The sequence below is a fragment of the Rhinolophus sinicus genome, chromosome 14, assembly GCF_057876585.1.
Source record: "Rhinolophus sinicus isolate RSI-liver-muscle chromosome 14, RSI-T2T, whole genome shotgun sequence".
Lineage (NCBI taxonomy): Eukaryota > Metazoa > Chordata > Mammalia > Chiroptera > Rhinolophidae > Rhinolophus > Rhinolophus sinicus.
The window spans coordinates 153,237,407-153,258,065 of record NC_142514.1 but is presented as its reverse complement, the minus strand read 5'-3'; the positions used below and the strand labels follow the sequence as shown (position 1 = coordinate 153,258,065).

At 49.8% G+C, this 20,659-nt stretch overlaps 2 protein-coding genes across 11 annotated transcripts in view; one reads left to right on the top strand and one right to left on the bottom strand.

The window, feature by feature from the left end:
• Positions 1-13,748, top strand: part of SERGEF (secretion regulating guanine nucleotide exchange factor) — a 194,543-nt gene extending 180,795 nt beyond the window's left edge. For 9 of the 10 annotated variants that reach the window (XM_088791674.1, XM_074336098.2, XM_088791679.1 and 6 more), the window contains one exon: positions 13,384-13,748. In XM_088791674.1, coding sequence (XP_088647800.1) covers positions 13,384-13,712 — 329 coding nt within the window. In that variant the 3' untranslated portion in view covers positions 13,713-13,748. Of the gene's footprint in view, positions 1-8,255; positions 8,347-13,383 lie in introns of all 10 variants that reach the window. The other variant, XM_088791684.1, reaches the window with a different exon arrangement.
• A 4,809-nt stretch (positions 13,749-18,557) lies between these two features.
• The window catches only part of KCNC1 (potassium voltage-gated channel subfamily C member 1), a 45,695-nt gene continuing 43,593 nt past the window's right edge, over positions 18,558-20,659 (bottom strand). The window contains exon 4 of the mRNA XM_019746606.3: positions 18,558-19,938. Coding sequence (XP_019602165.1) covers positions 19,874-19,938 — 65 coding nt within the window. The 3' untranslated portion in view covers positions 18,558-19,873. The remainder of the gene's footprint in view (positions 19,939-20,659) is intronic.

Below are 20,659 nucleotides of genomic sequence, written 5' to 3'. Positions count from 1 at the left end.
TTTCCTGCTCTGAGTGCCGCCTTGGAATTCATTGTAAAGCATCAGATAAAGAAATGAATTTTTGAAAGAACTTTGTATATCAGCGAGTATTTTCTTTTTAAGTTTTTTTTTTGGTTTTTTTTTTTTAAAAGATTCTATTGGGGAAGGGGAACAGGACTTTATTGGGGAACAGTGTGTACTTCCAGGACTTTTTTCCCAAGTCAAGTTGTTGTCCTTTCAATCTTAGCTGTGGAGGGTGCCGTTCAGCTTCAAGTTGTTGTTCTTTCAGTCTTAGTTGTGGAGGGCGCAGCTCAGCTCCAGGTCCAGTTGACGTTGCTAGTTGCAGGGGGCACAGCCCACCATCCATTGCGGGAGTCGAACCAGCAACCTTGTGGTTGAGAGCTGGCGCTCCAACCAACTGAGCCATCCGGGAGCTCAGCAGCAGCTCAGCTCAAGGTAAAGGTGCCGTGTTCAATCATAGTTGCAGGGGGCGCTGCCCACCATCCCTTGTGGGACTCGAGGAGTTGAACTGGCAACCTTGTGGTTGAGAGCCCACTGGCCCATGTGGGAATCGAACCGGCAGACTTCGGAGGTAGGAGTATGGAGCTCTAACTGCCTGAGCCACCAGGCCGGCCCCTCAGCGAGTATTTTCAACAGTGTTAAATTTTTTTTTATGGAAGTAATTTATGATCATTGAAAAAAATTTGGTAGTAGAGAAATATTCTATTTAAGAGATAACAAACCAAGTGATATTCTTAAACCTCAGAAATACTCCTGTGGGCAGGTTGCTGTCTTTTAGATGGAAGTTTTTAGACCAATGGTTCCCCAAGCCCTGTAACACCTTCTGGAAGTTTAGCTACTGAGAGTAGGAGAGTAATTGTCCATAGAAGCCTCTAAGGACTTTAGTTCTACAGACTTTAGGTAGTTAGATATTTTACTACTAATAATAGTTGTTGGTGTTTGTCGAGTTTCTTCCAGGTAACAAACCACTCCTTCATAGATGTTCTCATTTGCTTATTTGATCATTACCAGAATCCTGTAAGGGAAAGTAAACAAGTATTATTTCCCCATTTTTGCAAATGAGAAGTTTCAGCCCCAGAGAAATCAAATAATTTTGATTTCTAGATTGTACATCTAGGAAGTAGTAGAGCTACTGACTTCAAATGAAAGTTTGGCATAAAGAAAGCAGAAGGCACCTAGTAAATATCTGTGAGTGAGACCCCCCTTGTAGGAAAGGTGCTAGAACACATCTTGTCCAGTGGTTTTCAAACTGTGCTCTGGGAATCCCTAGGATTCCATGGAGCCAGGTGCGGGTAGTGGGAGGCTCAGTAGATGGGGGGCTCTGAGCCCTTCACCTCTGCTCCAGCCAGAGCAGCTTCAGTGTTGCCTGTTGGGCGCATTGGGAGACTGCAGACATTTTAGCTCATCTAACTCCTGTTACATATCAGTGGTTCTCAACCCTGGTGTGCATCAGAACGGCCATGAGAGATCCTGACAGTTGGGCTCAGGTGAGCACCGGGACTGTGATTGTCAGTGAGCGCGGGGGGGCCCTCAGGCCGCGGTGTGACAAACCGTGGCCTACTTCTAAGAGTTGGGAAGGTCAGACCCAGGGAGAGGCAGGCGTTACCCTCAGTCATACAGGCACGTAGGCCCCACTAGGAGTCTAGTCCTCGGATGCCTCATCCACTGCCCTCCCCCCTGTACCACAACTACAGCTGAGTCAGAAAACAAATGGCACAGCAGAGAATAACAGAACGGTTTCCATAGCAATAATGCTTAGTGGTTTGTGCCCATCAGGACACCTCAGATGAACACTAACCTGAACCGTCAGCTAGAACTGTGTGCGTTGTTACCTACTTACTTGTCCCATGCGCTGCCCCGGCGGCCCCTCCACACACAGTTCCTTTGGACCTGTGATCCCTGTGGACGGCCTGCCCAGCGTTTTGACTTGGCTTCCTCTCAAGGGAAAAGTAAGCTTCTCCTGGGACAAGTGACATCTACTCATTCCTAACACAAACGTTAATTGAGCACCTTTTATGTACCCATAACTGTTGAAGTGCCCGGGATACCAACAGAGGGGTCGTGGGGCACGGGAGGAAGAGGGACAGCATGCTTTTATCATGTGCCCTTCAGCTGGGCAGCAAGAGAGACCAGAGCAAGGAGGGCTAAGACGTAGATCCATCCCAGCAGCGAAGAGCAGATGGGGAAGGGAACACGCGTGGACTGAGTGTGGATCGTGTCATGGGCTCTGTGCTGGGCACTTCACGTATCCACTTAGAAAGCAAAAGAAGGTAAAGGAAAGATGATTGTCCTTACTTACAGATGAAGACACTGAAACGCAGACACACATAGTACGTGAAGAGACAAGATCGAATCTATGCCTGTCTGGCTCCATTACTACTGAGCAGCAACCATTGTTCCCAAATTCTCTGGCTCTCTAAATGAGGACTTAAGATATGTACTGCCCAGCTGGCTCCTTCTCGTCTCAGGAAGGAGAGGGTCAGCCTACAGGCCGTGGGGTGGGTCTTTAGATCTGAGGTCTGCAGGTTCCCGACAGACGGCAGGTGCCTTCCACACGGATTGCCCCAGCTACCCCTCCACACACTTCCTTTGGATTGTCAGTGAGCGCAGATGGCCATCAGGCCACAGTGTGACAAACCACTGTGGACGGCCTGTCCAGCGCTTTGACTTGGTTTCCTTCTCAAGAACATAATCTCCTTCTGGGACAAGTGACACCTATTCATTCCTAAAACAAACATTTACTGAGTACCTTTTATGTACCCAGAACTGTTCTAAGTGCCGGGGGTACAGCAATTGAACAAAGTGAAATTGTTCTCATGGAGCTGTTCGTTCTAGTGGGGAGACAGAGAAATAGTATATGATTGGCAGCGGGGGTCGGGGGTGGGGGCGTTTACAGGCTAGGAAGGAAAATAAAGCAGTATGGGGGGATCGGAGGATGGGGTTGAGTGATCAGGGAAGGCCCTCTGAGAACATGGCATCGAACTACGACCCAAATGAAGTGAGAGGCAGCCGTGTGGATACCTGGGGAGAAGTGTTCCAGGCAGAGGGAACAGCCAGTGCAAAGGCTAAAGCCAGAAGCAAGACTGGCCAGGAAAGAGGCCACTGTGGCTAGAGGGGCGTCTACTGAGCAGATTAAACTGAATCGGGCACAGCAGCAAACACAGAGCAGACACTCAATAGGGATTTATTGAGTGATTGGAAACCCTGGGGAGAATTCCTTCTGAGCTTTGTGTCATCCGTGGCTTCTCAGTGAACTCTAGAACCCGAGTCTTCTAACGTGCCTGTCGATTCTTCTGGCCCTGCCGCTGGGTTCCAGAACAGACCTTCTTCCCCCCACCCTCCCTATTCCTCGAACTCCTAGCCTTCTCTCCTGCCCACTGGTGAGTCCCTCAGGCGTGGGGGAAACGACGTAGAGAGGCCGTGTTGGTGCCCAGGCTGCAGCTGCTCCTGGCCCCAGAGCCACACCTGTGCCCCTACCTCTACCGCTGTCCCTGAGAGATACCTGTGTTCATTTAATAAGATGACATTTCATTTCATGGAGACAACATGAACGTTCTGGCCGGGCCCTGCACACCAGCACACGGGCCTGCCCAGGTGAGATGTAGTGTAGCAGCTCACGCAGAAACAGTTTAGGAGTGTACCTGGGCCGTGGGCTCTGTAAGAGTCAGCAGACTTGGACTCCAACGCTGCTAATGTGACCTCAGGCTGAATGGACAGAGTCAGCGTCAGGGACAAGGCCTGCATCGGGATGGGCTCATTGTCTCTAGAGCCCTCGGCCAACTCTGGGGACCACACTTCTGGAGGAATGATGACAACCTGCAACCTACTGAGAGGAGGGGGCCCTGACTGGCCATAGAGACAGGCCACGAGGTCATACAGAGGGAAGACAATGTCCCCTGGAGATAAGAAATCTCAGAGGAGAAGAGAGCTACCTACAAACACGTAAAGGGCATAAACTCCGAAGGTGCCATGCTGTGCCCTTGCTGCTCCATCTGCCAGGGCCAGAGCCCTGCTGGCAGCCCCACTCGTCACAGCGCAGCCCTCGCACCTCGCCCCGGGGAATGCTGGTTTCTGGACCTCTCCCAGCCTCTGTTTCTTCATCCACAGAGCGTGATCACAACACCTCCTTCCCAGGACTGCTTTATTAAGTGAGATGGGTCATGCAACAGTCCTTAGGCCCTCAACAGTGTTAGTTGCTTTTTCTGTGATCTCTCCCAACACAGCCAAGAAGCCCAGAAATCCAACAGTTCTAATAGAGAACACAGATTTCAGAAAGACAGTCTGTGGGGAGGATTTCAGTTGTTTATAAAACAGGCCAACATGTTTCCACCTCATAAGTTCTAAATCCATCATCCCTAGCTCCCTAGATCTAAGAATAGTCACCCAGTGGAGCCAACGTGCCACAGCACGCTCTCTCCACAGGTGACTGAGGAAATGTATCCGCAGCAGCCACAGCACCTCCTACTCCCGGGGGTGGGGAGGGCTGGCCTCCGCCTCTCCCAGCGTGGCTGTTTCTGAACCTCTCCCAGATTCACTTTTCTCTCCCATGCAATGCTGATTCCTCACCGGGCTGTTCTAACCATGAAAAACGCAGCATCCACAGTGATGGAGGGGGAGGGGGAGAGCCCTGGGAAGGTGTGTAGATGGGGACCTTTGGCACAATACTGCCCCACTTGGGCTTCAGTTTCCTCTTATGTAAAGGGATAGAGATTGACAAAGAGAACTGAACATTTTGCGTTACAGGGTTCTAAAAGGTTCTAGAGCAGTCCCAACCTTGCAGCCTCAGAATGAGACTTATGAGGGCAAACCCAGACATTCGACAATTTTTATTTCCCATCTGCACCAAGGTCATTCCTCTGCTGGGTCTGTGGGAGCCAGCCTGAGGCCTTGGGTGTGTATTACTCGGGTCTTTGGCCTCCCCCTTCCTCCTCTCTCTCATACACATTCAGTCCTGATTTCCCAGGATCAGAAAGACTTTCGATTTTTCTCCTCCCAGACTCCGCCCACTGTAGGAATGCCCTCTCCAGCTGGGGGCTCAGAACCTCCAGGGGCAGGCCACCTGCTGCTCCAGGGCAGCTTTCCATCATTAGTGTTCTTCCTGATAGGGCACATAAATCGGCTTTCCGATGGCTTCTTCTCCCCACCCGTGGGCTTTCTTTTGGCTCTCTAGGAGAGAATAAGGCAGCTGTCTTGCTAACCATTGATTCATTCATTTGTTCATTCGTACAACAGGTATTTGTTGTGTACCATTTCAGGTGCTGGGATACAGCAGCAAACAGAACAGAACCCCTGCTCTCAGAGAGCTTCTGTTCTGGTCAGGAGAGATAGATAATAAACAAACGGTAAAAAAAATATAAAGAAATAAAGCAGGTGAAGAGATAGAGATGGGAGGGGTGTAGATTGTTATTATGTGGCGTTGTCAGGGAAGGTCTCTCAGATAAGGTGACATTTGAACAAATACCTGTACAACGTGAGAGAGTGAATCTGTGGGATATCAAGGGCAAGAGCATTCCAGACAGCAGGAAGCGCAAGTGCCAAGGCCCTGAGGTCAGTACTGTTTGGGGAACAGGAAGTCAGTGTAGCTATGGGGATGGATGGCAGGACATGAGGTCGAGGAGGAAGCTGCAGACCAGCTGTTGTTTATCTGAGTGAGAGGAGTCAGAGCAGAGCAATGCCATGTCTGGCTTAGGTTTGAACAGCATCCCTCAGGCTCTGTGCGGAGAATAAACCCTGGGGGCAATCGAGGCAGCAGAGAGACCAGTTAGGAAGCCCGTGCAGGAGTACCAGTGGAGGTGACGGAGCTGTGAGGAGTGGCCAAATCTTGGCTGTGTTGGGTCTCATCGATGGTGGGGAGCAAGACATTGTCCCTGGGAGGACCGAGACCACGCGGTGTTTCCGCCGGACTCCCCTCACCCAGGCCAGCTGCCTCAGCATGAAAGAGAGCGTAGTTGTCCGTTGTGCAGACACAACACGGTGAGGACCCGAACCTCTTCTTTCTATCCTCGCGTTGCCACCCAGTCCTAGAACACTTGAGGAAGCCTGAATTCTGGGTTCCTCACTCTCTCTTCCTTGCTCACAGCAGGACCCTAGGGACCATCCCTCAATGACTGCCACGAGGGAAGGATCCTTGTGAGCTTGCGTGGCTGGACACTCAAAAGTTTTTCCCAAATTTTCTCGCCTCCAAGGCCAGCTGCATCCACAGTGACATTTACCAGCTTCCTGACTCTAGAGCCTTCCTCTCTGTGAGGTGCTCAAACCTCCCCTCTCTCTCTCTCTCTCTCTCTCTCTCTCTCTCTCTCTCTCTCTCTCTCTCTCTCTCTCTGCCTGGTCTTGCAGAAGAGCAGCCCTGACTAATGCACTGGGGCTTTGTGAGGTCTTTGACAGGAGGAGACAAGGTGAACCATTAGTTGCCTGACTTTTCTGCCCCCCAACCCCTTGCCTCCTCCTCCTACCCCCCACCAGATGCAGGAGCGGGCAGGGCTTCTGCGGCTTCCTCCTCGGCCCCAGCTCTCACACGGGCTCGGTGAGGTTTCTGCAACCCTGCAGAGTGCTTTTCTCACCCTCTACAGCTCTTGCCTTCCATCGCTGATCTTGTCCTCACACAGGTGGGCCATTACTAGGTACCTTTCCTTCTTTACCCAGGGAGCAGGGGGTTTTGCTAGAGAGGAGCCTATATTAACAGAAGTAGCGGTCCTGGCATCAGACTGCCTGGTCCGACTCCTTACCAGCTATGTTACCTTGCACAGTTCACACCACCACTCTGGAAAATGGGGGTAATATTAGATTGTACCGTGCAGGCTTGTAATGGGGATTCAGTGAATTAATACTTAAAAAGCGCTTATCACAGGGCCTGGAATACACTCAGTAGTCAATGTAATTTTATTACATTTTCACATGGTTTGCACTAGTGAAGGAGCCTAAGATTTGGGAGTCCTGGATTTGAGTCCTGACTAGAATGGCCCTGGCCCTGGTCCGTGGATTTCTATTCGACCTCTCTGAGCCTAGTTACCTCGTGTGTACAGTGGAGATGACTCCTTAGAGGAGCGCTGTGGGAATTAAGATACACTTGTCTGAACCTGAGAAGCACCAGCCCTAGGGTGCAGCCCTTTATCGTCATGATACGACATGGCAGCTAGAGCTCCAGCCATCACATCCACATTCCCAGTGACAAGATACAGGGACAAAGAAGAATAGGCAAAATGTACCTGCCATCTATCTTTGAAGGCAGGGTACATAAGCTATTACAGAACCTGTCAGCGTGCACCTCGCTGGCCACACCCAGCTGCAAAACTTTGGGCAGTCTTCATTCTGTGGTTCAGGGACAATCAGGAAGCTCTGCCACACACGTTCAGGTGTTTGTCCCTCCTTGGCCAGGCCCTCCAGCAGAAACACTGCCCCCTCCCTATTGTTGGGCTGTAGTCCCAGCACCATAAGGCCCTGTGAAGACCCAGGATGCCAAGAAGCGCAGGCAGGTGCCACCAGGCCTGAACAGATTTCAGTGTTGGGTCTAGCCTGTGCCAGAGACCCCGCCAGTGCTGAGGTTCCGCTGCCTGCAGGGCTCTGAAGCTGACGCAAGTGTGGTGGGCCGTGATCTCCATCACTTGTCACAGCCTGGGTCAGGCCAAATCTGTTGAGCCCCGTGAGCAGGGGCCCTGAACTCTAGAGGCTAGGAAATCCCTCTGTAACTGCAGGCTCTCCACCCACGGCTCAGCCCTGTGCCCTGGGGCCAGTAAAGCAGATCTGGATCAATCAGGTGAGATTTCAGTGTTCTCAAGGACCTGGCAGGTGGCAGGCACGCTGCAGAGAACCCTCTGGAAAGCCAGGAATCATCCTGTGACTTACCTGTTTTGAAAACTGGGCGTTCCATATTCCAGTTAGCATAAGGAGAGAGAATTCTTCCTCTTCCACATGAAACCAGCCCACATAGGAGCTGCTTGCTGAGTCCAGAGGGACTTCCCATCTCCACTGTGCCCCTGAAAAGTTGCCCCTAAGTGAGGGGGGGGGGCTATTCTAAACTGCTGGAGGAGCTCAGTACTTAAAGATGTCCTGTTGTGAATCCTTCTGGTAAGCACACAGCCAATCTTTCCCTCTCCGAGTTTTTTCCGGGTTTTGCTATAGGAGGTTTCTTGAAAGTGCTCAGAACCCCCAAACTCCTTGGTTATTCCACCCGAGGCCTTCCCATCTGTTCTGGCCCTCTCTCTCCTCTGTCGCTTGCCCCTGGCATGGCCTTCCTTACCTCTTCCTCCTCTCCCCAGGATCTTCCTCATGTGTGGGCGTGAGCTGGCACCATGTGTTGGGCGTTACATAGAAAAGCAGCTCATGCCATCCTCCTGGCAGCCCTGTGAGGTAGGTGGAGGCGTCTGTACGATCCTCATGCAGTGAGTGGTGATGGGGGACCCGGGACAGCATAGCACCATCCATAGTATGTAGCATTATACTGGAGCCAGCCAGGTATGACTTATGGGCCACATCTGACCTGGGGCCTGTTTTGTATGGCCTGGCGAGCTCGGAATGATTTTTCAAGGGTTATAAAGAAGAAGAAGAATATGTAACAGAAACCAAATGAGTCCCGCAAACCTAAAATATTTACTATCTGCCTTTATAGAATAATTTTGGCAAGCCCTGGTATATATCATTGCTGAGTTTAATACAGATTCTGGAGCCATGCTACCTCATTCCTAGGCCTCCGTTTCATCATCTATAAAATGAGAATAATGTATAAAACACAGCCATCTCCCAGGGTTGTTAGAATTAAATGAGATAAAGACTCTAAAGCACCCAACCTCGAGTGAGCTTCTTTGGAAGTATTGGGGGAAGATACTTCTGGGCCTCTGCCAGGCCTCTCGACCCAGTGGGCATGAAAGCCTTGGCTCAAGGCCTTGGCTACCCCGGCCCAGAGCGTGGCTTCCTCCGAGCGCATTTCCTTTGGCAGGAGGAGAGGGACCTGCCAGCTGCCCGTGGTGCTGCGTCCTGCTGGTAGGTCAGCTCTGCCTTCCTCCCACCCCCATTCCTGCTGACTGTCAGCTGGTGCCACTCACCAGGGCTGGGCACACAGCCCACACCAGGTGCCCAGCTAGGTCGGAAGGTACCAAGCCTCTTCCACGCTCCTTCCTCGTGCCTCAGACCAACCTGGCTGAAACTCCTGCTTCTCTGTGGGAGCCGTGGCCTGGGCGCAGCCTCTCTGTGTGCATTTCCTCACTCGGGGGCCAAACAGGCAGACATCTGTGTTCCCCAAATCTGAGCTTTTGGCCATTGATTGCCTTCTCACTAGGGAAAGGGAAGCGGAAGGGAAATCCTGGGCCAGCCAGCCTCCCTCTGTTGAAAGAGTGGCCTGGACAACAGATTTTCAGTGAAATGTAAGTTATTGAATGGAAAGTAAAGATTAAAAAATTTGAATCGCTGAAAAACAAAAAAGGATATTTCCTGATTTGGATAGAGGTAGGCTTTCAATTCTTACAAGCAATGGTAGAAATGATAAAAGATCAATAAATTTTACTATATAGAATGAAAAAAAAATATGTTTTGTATCAAAAGACCCAAAACAAAATTTTAAGTCAAACTGAGAAATAAGATTTATGCCAGATATGACCGAGAAAGAATTCATAGTCTTAAAATAAAAATATTTAAAACAACAAGGCTCTTAATCAATAAAACAATAGCAAATATTGATATAGTACTATGTGCCTGGCACCATTCTAAGTTTTTTATACATACTTATTCATTTTCTCCTTGTAGACAAGTTTATGATAAAGGCACTTATTACTATCCCCATTTAAAAGATGAGGGAACTGAGGTACAAAGAGGCTAAGTAACTTGCCCAAGGTCACTCAGCTAATAAATGGAGGAGCTGGGATTTGAACCCAGGCCATCTGGCTCTTGGGTCTGAGCACTTAAACTCTTCTATACTAAAAAGGAAAAAGATACGAGGCAGACAACATACAAAAGAAGAAATATGAATACCTGAGAAAGATAAGAATTAATTTTCAATTTCAATGGTAATCACAAAAGTACAAATTAAAAGAATGAGATACCATTTTTATATTCAAATTAGGAAAGATTCTTAAACATCGTCATAACTTATAAATACAGGCAATGCTGGAGTGAAACGGAGATTCCCACAGATTGGTATATCAGGTGGCCTTTCTGAAAAGTATTCAAGCAGTATTTAAAACAGTACTTAGGAATATAAAAAATGTCCATACGCTTTGACTAGGAATTCCCATTCTAAGAATCCAATTTGAGAAAATAATTAGAGAGATAAACAAAGATTCATGTATAAAGACGTTCATAGGAATGTTATGCAAAATAATGAAAAATTAGAAACAACCTACTTATCTAACAGCAGGATACAAGTTAAGGAAATTGTTTAATCTCCGTAATGGACAATAAGGCAGTTATTTTAAATAAATCTGTACAGGGGTGGCCGGTTTGTTCAGTGGTTAGAGCGCAGAGCTCATAACACCAAGGTCGCCAGTTCGATTCCCACATGAGCCAGTGAGCTACGCCCTCCACAACTAGATTGAAAACAGTGACTTGACTTGGAGCTGGTGGATCCTGGAAAAACATGCTGTTCCCCAATACTCCCCAATTTAAAAAAGAAATTCATTAAATAAATAAATAAATCTGTACCACAAAAGACACCATAAAACAAAGTGAAGAGACATCACAGACTTCTGGGAGAAGACACTTGCAATGCATTTAACAGCAATGAATTATATAAACAAAAGATACACAAAGAAAACCTGCAAATCAATAAGAAAAAGGCAAACAACCCAAGAGCAAAGCAGGCAAAGAAAGTACATAGGAAGTTCATAGAAGAGGCAACTTAGGGCTCATGAACATAAAGCGATGCCTGTCTCACTCATAATCAGGGAAATGCTCATGCATTAAACGTACTTATCAGACTAACAAGAGTCTAAAGGCAAAGACAGAGGGAAACAAATTCATTGCTGATGCGACTATACCTGACTGCAGCCATTGTGGAGAGCTGTTTGGCCATGCCTAATAAAATTAAATGTGATTCCACTACGTTCAGACACCTCTAGGGATTAACCCTGCACAAACACCAATTTGTACGAGACATGTTCATTGCAGTGCAGTTTAAAATAGCAACGATATTAGTATTATTGTGTCCTATAATATCACATATTATATAGTATATTATCTCATGAAATAGCAACAATTATCATTAAAGAACTGGAAATGGATAAGGGAAGGGAAATGGGTAAGTAAAATATGATGTATACATCATGGGATACTGTATACAGTGAGAATGAACTAGATCCATAACTATCAGCTCAGATAAATTTCACACCAATGCTGGGTAAAGAGCAAGTCATAAGAATGATACATATTTGGATGATATTATTTATGTAAATCTTTAAAACAAACTAAAAATATTACATAGTATTTAAGGACATATATGTAGAAAAATTAAACGAGCATGCAAATATTGTATGCCAGCTTGATTGATTTATTTCTTTAAAGGGAAAAAAAGTTGACACAAATATAGCAAAATGTTAACTAATGTCCTAAATCTGGATGGGGATATTGTGTCTTTTTGTTAAGTTATTTTTTGTACCTTTCTGAATATTTTGAGCTATTTCAAAATTTCAAACACATTATTATTATTATTTAAATTTTATTGGGGAAGGGGAACTGGACTTTATTGGGGAACAGTGTGTACTTCCGGGACTTTTCCAAGTCAAGTTGTTGTCCTTTCAATCTTAGTTGTGGAGGGTGCAGCTCAGCTCCAGGTCCAGTTGCCGTTACTAGTTGCAGGGGGCGCAGCCCACCATCCCTTGCGGGAGTCGAACCGGCAACCTTGTGGTTGAGAGCCCGTGCTCCAACCAACTGAGCCATCTGGGAGCTGAGCAGCAGCTCATTGACTTCATTCTAGTTGAGGAGGGTGCAAATCCCTGGCCCATGTGGGAATCGAACCAGCAGCCCCGTTGCCCAGAGCTTGTGCTATAATCAACTGAGCCACCCGTCCACCCTTCAAACACATTATTTTTAATTTACTTTTGAACAGTTTGCAATTCCATGGAGAAACGTTTGTGTTATATAATGGTAAGGGATAAAATACACACAAATATTTACAAATTTCACAAATTAACATTTGAAAGAGATACCTAAAATATTCATAGCAGAGGGCAAGATTCTGGAAGTCTGTGTTTTTTTTAACACTCTTTCCATATTTTCCACTTTCCCCTCTTTTTTTTTTGCCATGAAGATGTATAACTTTTATATCCAGAAAAAAATGATTTAAACGACTACAGAAAAATGTGAGTGAGTTTAGACCCTAGGAAAGGATCCCACACCCAGGGGGGGGTCGTATGGTGGGTGGGGAGCATCTCGGGCTCTCGGAGAGACCGGTGCTGGCTTGGATGCTGGCTCTGATGTTTTCTTGTGTGTGTGGCTCTGAGTTCATTCAGTCTCGTATCCAGTCAACAAACCCTTATTGAGCACCAACTGTGTACCAGGCACTGTGCTGACGATACGGCAGTGAACAGAACATATGAGTTCCTTTGCTCACCGTAGAGCGGACGGTCTAGTGAGGAGGGCATAGTGAACACATCACCACACAAGTCCTCTTCGTCACCTATGAGGGGAAAGTACAAGGGCAAGAACACGACTGAGTTGGATTGGGTGGCTGGGGAATCTGGCCTCTGAGCAACATTGTTTTCAACTGGAATCTAGAGGACGAGGAGTTCCGGAGCCCAGTAAAGCAAGGACTTCTAGAGAAAGGAAGGCCCCAGGGCACATTAAAGGAACGGAAAGCAGGCGGGGCTCTGGAATGCCGCAGGTGGGGGTAGAGCTGTGCGAGGGAAGGCCCACGAGATAGTCACAGGCCAAGGAAAAGCCTTTAAAGGCTGTGCACATCATTGAAGGGTTTGAGCAGGGCAGTGGCGTGGTAAGATTTGCAGTCCCAGAGAGCCTTTGAGGCTCTTTTTAGGTTGGAGTGGATGGTGAGCAGCCCCGTTAGTTAGTTGGCTGTTGGCAGGGCCCAGACGAGGGAAAATGGCGTCAGGATCGGGTGATGGCAGAGGAGCTGGAGCGAGGTGGAAGGATTTGAGATATTTTTGGAGACAGAGTTGGCAGGTCTTAGGTCATGTGTTGGGGGGGTGACACCGAGGGCAGGGCCAGAAGGGAAAGCCAAGTTCGGGTCAGGAGCAGGTGTGGTTAGGAGGAGTGGCACACTCTGAAACTAGAGCAGACTCGGGAGGATGGGATGGAAGTCAGCATGCCACCGAGTGTTGCTGAACTTTGGTTTCTGCACGTATAGACGGGTTTATGATGCTACCTACACGCCCAGGGTGGGTGTTTCACCCCCTTACCCAACACCCACACCACTTCTCCAGCAGTCTTCCCTCTCCTTCACAGGTGGGGCGTGTTACTCCTGGGGCTGGAATGAGCATGGCATGTGCGGGGATGGCACTGAAGCCAACGTCTGGACCCCAAAGCCCGTGCAGGCTCTGTGGTCATCGTCGGGACTCCTTGTGGGCTGTGGGGCTGGCCACTCCCTGGCCCTCTGCCGCCTGCCAGCCCTCCCTACTCCAGGCCAGCGCCCCAAGGTCACTGGGCCTCTCCCGGATGCCACCGAGGACGCCAAATCTCAGATGTCATGGACCCAGAGAGAAACTGGAAAGAAAGACGACGAGAAACCTCTACCCAAAGCCAACCTGGCAGGAGCAGAAATGGGGAGCTTGTGACAGAGACCATGTAATAAAGTGGTTTTTCCCGTTCAAGTGTTCCCAGAGAATTGCTTTGTCAGGTTGTGGGGTTGGCCTGACAAGGGCTCGGGAGGCACTACGGTTGGGCTGACCACAGGCTGGAATGCTGGGAGGCTGCCTGCCCGGTGTCTGGAGCTCAAGGAGACAGACATTCTTTCCATCCAGCAGGTGAGAATGGGGGTTAGGTCCTCAGGAAAGGCCATGGAAAGTAGCAGGAAGGCTCCAGGCTGTCCCTGCCTGGTGAGGACAGAACAGCCATCCCTAACCCCAGTGGTGGTTGTGGTCCAGCTGCCTTTGATTCAGCAAGATGAAGGGTTCCTAGGCCACGCCTAGAGCAGCCACATGCCTCTCCTAGGGTTTTATTCTCAGGGCCCAGAGCATGTAGCTTGCTGGTCCAAGGATATCAAGATGTCAAGATAGCTGGCTACCTGGGCAGGAAGGGCTGACTGCGACCAAGGCAGAAGGCTCTGGAGTGGGGGTGGAAGGAAGTGCAGATGAATAAGTGGCAGAAGAGACAAGACTTCTGGAAAGACCCAGCAGAGGAGACCCCTGGGACCAAAGAATCCAGAATCTAGAACTCATCCTTCTGAAACTCTTAGAAGACGGATGTCTTCATCTGAGCCAGGCAGGGTTCTGGAGCTAGTCTGTGTGACTGTCATTGCCAGGCTGTGTAGTTTCAGGTGAGGGATAGGCCACACATGGAAAGGAGAGCCTGCAGGGACAGCAATGTTAAGACGTCTGCCACCTGGCCCTAACTTCTGCGGGAGGAGGGCCTTCGGGTGAAATGGGGACCAGGCCAGACCCTGAGCCCTTGGCTTCCCCGGGTGGCAGCCATGGCTTGGGGGGACATGGCACCTTTCTAATGTGGTGACAGCGGGCCTTTGGCTAGAGGGTTTCAGAAAGCAGCTTTCCCTTGGGGACTATGTGGCCGTGTCACCAGCTAGCCAACCATGTCTGTGGCCTGTCCCACAGTGCCTTCCCTTTGTGAGTCAGGACAGGCTTTGGGTCTGTGAGGGCTAGGCTCCAATAGCTTTTGGAAGTGACAAAATCCCAGCACTTCCAAGCTGGAGGACTTGTGACAACCTAGCATAGTGGCCTCCAGCTGCCTTTGTTAGAGCTCCAGAAGTCTCCTGAGAACCCAGTGGCCACCTGTGGGCTGTGGGTAAAGGAAGACCAAGTGGACAGAGGTCAGGGTCCCCACTCTCCATCTGATTCACAGCAGCTTTCTTTTAATCTATATTATGCATTTGACTTCAGGTAAGAGTTCACATGACAAGGAGTCTTTGAGAAAGGTTTAAAACCACTGATCTTATCCAATATTTCCATTGTTCATATGGGAATACCGAGGCCTAAAAACGGGCAGGTAGCATCTCAAGACGGTATATGTCACTCCTAGCCCTGCGTCCTGACTGGGAGGTGACCCATCCAGGGCCTTGAGCCAGATAAGAGGCAGCCTTAGGATCAGGAGTGGGTTCTGCTCAGGACAGTGGGGAGGAGGCCCAGCCTAAGCTTCCTGGGCCTGAACCTAGAGACTGCCCACAGCCATCAGCTGACCTTGACCCCCAAGGCACAGAGTTCTTCCTGCTCCCAGTGTTGTGCTCTAGAAACATTGCTGCCCTGGCCAGCAAAGCCCTAGGTCTGCCGCCTCCCAGAACCCGTGCAGCCCCAAGCGCTTCTGGAATGGGAGGAAGCATCTCTGTGCACTCTGAGCTGGGCTTGCCAAGGTGACCAAGCCCTCAGAGTTGAGCCATCAGATGGCCCCGAGATGACCCATGCTGGAGCAAGCCCACCGTTAATGCCACCACCCACCTGCTGGGTATTGTCCATCAGACACACAGGCCAGAGAGCAGTCCCACCTGGGACAGCGCTCAGGCCCATACCTCCGAGACACGGCTTCCATTCACCAGGAACCAACACACCCTCTCACAGCGTGGCAGTGCAGAGTTCCCTCCTAAGGTACCTCTCTCAGCACCTGCTGGAAGAAACCGAAATCCCAAGTCCTCTGCTTCTGAGCCTTAATGCCTCTTCTGAGGCCTTGTGGGCCCAAGAAAGAAGCGTCTTGGGGCTCCTTCCCAGCCAGAAACAGGGTCAGGGGGTACATCAGCCCTAAGCCTGAGCCCCTCACTCAGAACCTGAGGCATACCCTTCTTGGAAATGTGCAGAGCACAGGTAACTCACACATGGAAGAGTGAATGGCTCTTGGCTCTAGAAGACACCACAGACTGTCCCGTCACCTCGAGTTCCTCCATGTTGCCCTTCCTCACAGTGGCAGACAGGCTTTCTCCAAGTTAGTTCACCAGCTGGAGCTCATGAGTTCCTGAAAGCTCCAGGGGGTGAAGGCGTGTTGACAATGTCTCCCAGATTCTTTTCTGGACCCTTTAATCCCTACTGGTCTTTCTCAGACTTGTAGATATCTTAGCCCATCATTCCTAATAGACCCTGAGCTCTTCGAGAGTGAGGGACCAAGTTTTGGTCAATTCTGGAACCTCCTCACTAAGGATGGGTCCTGGTATAGAGCGAGTGCCCAATACATGTTAATGAAGGAACTGGCCACTGTGCCCTTAAAGTCACCAGGGAGGGGGGAGGTTAAATGAATGGGTGCTATGACCCCCTCGTCTCCACCAATCCTCTGCTTGTATCGCTCACAAATGTTTGGTAACTATTCTATGGCTAGCACACCCATTCCACACTCACGTAATGGCGCTGTCATCCCCCCGGGCAGCTCATGGACCACAGGAGCCACCGTGAGAAAACACCCATTCATTTTTAAAAATTACTTTTTTTTCTGATAGACTAAGTAAATTGGCCCTCCTACTTCTCTTGGCACTTTCTTCCACGGGAGAAGGAGGAAAGTGAAGAGGGGAGTAGGAGCCTGTTGTGTGCTCACGCGTCTTGGGCCTAGCCCCTGGAGTAATTAATTGTTGATGGTCCACCATATAGCAGGTGTTAGTAGGATGTTGACACCCTAAACTACTATGCACAGTCTCCCTTCCCAATTGTAGGCACCCCGTCTTTCCTTGACACCCTCACCACCTTTGGTCCCAGTGGGCCATCGGACCAAACCTATATAAGCCTGTACTTGGGAATGGCGACTCCAGGTCTCGGCTCAGAGTGAAGCCCTCCACCAGGCCCCCAGACATCCACCGCTTCTCAGTGAGGTGACTTAGTGAGAAATCAGAATTGGGAGTTCGCAGGTTGATTGGGAAATGGGGGAGGAGGTATGAAAGGGAGGGCGTTCTAGGGCCTAAGGTGCATATGTGTCATTGCGTATGTGACTGGAGCACAGAGGGAGGTGAGAGTTGGGAGAGAGAGGCCTTGGTAGCCAATTTAAAGAGATTCGGCTTCATTCTTGGGGCAGCAGGGTGTTTAAGCAGAAGAGTGAGGTGGTCGGGTGACGTGTGTGTGTGTGTGTGTGTGTGTGTGTGTGTGTGTGTGTGTGTAAAGTTCGGGGCAGCATGTGAAGTGGCCCCTCTGTCGTACATGGCCCTTCATGGAGGAGAGCCGGAGGCCAGGGCCGGAGGGTCCTGGGATGCAGGAGGGTTCCTATCAATTCCACCTCCAGCCCCAGGAGCAGCGTCACCTGCACTTGGAGTCAGACCACCTGGGTTCAAACCTCGGCTTCCTCGTTCCTTGGCTGTGTGGCTTCGGGCCAGTTACTTTGTGCCTTGCTCTCTTGCCTCTACAGTGGGCATGTTGAATTATTGTGGGCGATCATTAGACACCTTTTCTCAGATGCCCCACACATAGCAGATGCTCAGTGTATGTTAATCTCCTTTCTCCAGTAGCTGCTGTGTCCCTGAAAACTCATATTCCAAATGGCTTTGTGTTAAGTCCACCAGAGGCACGTCCTCCAGCCTGGAGCCCAGGCTGCTTGGCTTCTGTATCCTGATGCTTGTGAATGGCTGTTACATACACAGTGGGATCTGACAGGCCTTTGGCTGCAGGACCCCTGGGCATGGCCTTACGGGACTCACTGCCCCACCGACCCCCACCCCTTGATTCCCAGACCACAAAGGGCCCCGGGAAGTTGAGGCAAATGCTAAGGGGATGAGAAACTGTTAGATGGGAATTGGGCCCCCACCTTCAGCTCCCCCCCATCTGATCTTTGACTCAGGCCAGCTGGGAGGCGTCAAGGGAACTGAAATGAAGGGGAGACCGACACTCACTTGCTTGTGGCCTTGGGCAGATCACTCCCCTCTGTGGGCCTCCGTTACTCATCGGTAAAATGTTCAGAGGTTCACTGCCATGACTGTTACGGGCTTTTCCACCTGAACGTTCCTGGATTCTCTAATGGACAGAAAAAAGTGGGCACCCCATTCCCCTACTCTACCCCCAACCAAAACCAAGTGAACAACGCAAGCAAACTGATCCCCAGGAGAGGGCTCCACCCCTTCCTTCCAAGACACCTCTGGGCTGAGTAAGGGGTGTGCAGTGAGGTGCTCCACCAGACGGCCCAGCGAGGGTGCAGCCGGGTAAGGCCCCCGGACCTGTCCGTCATACCTCTGCTTCCGGCTCCATCAAGCTCAAGAACTGCACTGAGGGGAGGTGACTGTCGTCTGCATGGGGGCTGGGAGCTGACATGGCCAGATTCAAGGAGTCAGGAATATGGCATGACCATGGAGAAGTTTCCGTGGATCCCTAGAGGATGTGCTTGTCTTAGGTCAGATCCTTGCACGCCCAGTCCTTCCTGAGAGCTGCCTCCCTCCTCCCGGCCAACAGGATCTGCAGGGGCCGTCTAGAGAGCAACTGCTTCCCTTGGGCCTGACCAGAGGCCCAGAACCGAATTGCGACACTGCCTGAGGCAATAAAAACCCAGATCCGTGCTTCATCTCAAAAGTCAGCTTTTTATTATCCGGGGCCAGGGCCCAGGGCGGGGAGGGTGTTGAGCTAAAGCAGCATTGTCTCTTTCCAGGAAATGTTGCGAGCTGCAGTGAAAGCTCGAGATGTTGCATTTTTTTCTTCAACTCAAGTATGTGTTTTTTTAAAAATATCATCCTTCCCCACCCCCACCACTAATTTTAGAATCAGACCAAAGCCAAGCTACTGTCCTCTGTTTCTTTTGGGAAAATACTATATTTATTCGAGATGCAGAAGTTATGTCTCTGCAAACCTTCGATTGCTTCAGGAAAACAAATCTGCTTTAGACTATACAGAAACCATGATACAAAATTTATTTCATGCTAGAATCGCTTTGCATAACATTGGGCATGCAGATTTTACTCTGAAGTACTAAATTGCATACAGTGCCAGGTTGTGCCTTAATCAAAGTGGAGAGGGCCACCCCTCCCGTGGTCCTGATCGTTTGGTGCTCTAAAGAAACACGTGGAAAATCCATATGGTGTTGATTATTTACTCTGAACAATTTGTTATGAAAGGTGGTCACACTGGATCTACACACCAAAAAGATGAGAAAATCAACCTAGACTAGCCACTGTCAGGGGTCTTGGGGCGATGTCCGCTGGGTCACAACCATGCCAAACAGAGGAGGAAGAAGGCGGCAGTGCGAGTTTCCATAATTCTATTTGGAGCAAAGTTCTGTTTCCGCGTGAGAGATGGATTATGAAGGTGAGGTCAATATGACCGATGAGTGACCGACTGCCCTTTTTAGACCCTTTCTTCTCGATCTTGTGTACAAAAAGGGAAGTAAGATGTTCCCCATTCCCACCCCACTCCCCACCCCCGCGCTTCCCCTGGAAATGTACAGGTTTCTACCGAATGCCCTTACAGTCTGGCACCAACAACGTGTGTAAAAGTAAAGAGCTTTGAAAGAAAAGAGAGGTCTTTTGCTTTTTGCTTTTCGTTGTTGTTTGGGGTAATCATACAGTTGCAGGGGGTGAGTAGGTTTGGTTTGCTGGGTTTTCTGTTTATCTTCATGCAAGTCATGCTAAGGAACCCCTCCGCCCCCCCCTCCCCGAATAAAATAAAATTTTAAAAAATGAAAAGAAGGAAAAGAAATCCTCTACGGTCAGTTACCATTTGGCCGTAGAAAAAGCTACGTCCGTCCTAGTACAAGGCCTGGGCCCCTCGGACTCGTCCGGCAAACCTGCATGGCGTGAATTTACTCTGTCCGAGGGTGAGGAGGGGCTGCAGGTCCACCCAGATGGTTAATAGCCACCAGTGTCCTCAGCCAAGCCGCCTGGTCAAGTCACTCTCACAGCCTCTGTCGGCATATACTTAGCAATGACAGGGCTTTCTTTGCAAAGATCTGTATGTAAAGAATACAATTAACACTTGAGCTTCTCTTCTTGGCTTTCCCATCCCGCTTGGTACTTAGTTTTTAAGGAGGGAGGAGGAAAGACAGAACAGCCACATGCAGAGGCAGGCAGATTCTTCTCCAGCTGGCTTGGCTTTCCCATGCAGTGAGCCAGCCTAGCACGCCTCTTTCTCCCTCCTGGGGAAACGGGTAGAGTCCCTAACTCTTGTCCTACTCTGCACATGGCTTATGGCCTGGAAATATCCTGAGAAAAGCAAATCCTCAGCGGCTGTCATGACTCCATGAAAGCGTGGTCTGGTGGATGTGGGTGGGGACGCTTCACCCTTAGTGCCTCCCAAAAGGACTCTGGCACCCACTCCTCTGTGGGATTGGGGAGCCGGTACCACCTGTGACTGCTGCTGGGCCCCCTGGCCACTAGGGAGAGGGGCTTCCTCTGTCCCACACTCCCTGGGCTTCTGGAAGCACAGTCAAGAGGCTTGTCTGTCTGCTCTTTCAGGCCACACAGACTGACCCAACATTCAAGATGAAGGAGGCAGGCAGCCCACAAGACCTTCTCAGGCAGAGCACAGCCACTGGGAAAAATCTACTTGTGTCCCCTTCACTTCTCTGAGCTGCTCCTACTCCTGGCATTCTAGAGCCTCCACCCAGGGAAAAAGCCAGTTGCAAAGGGGAGCATTCAGCCTATCCATGGAAGGTGCCACGGATGGGGCCT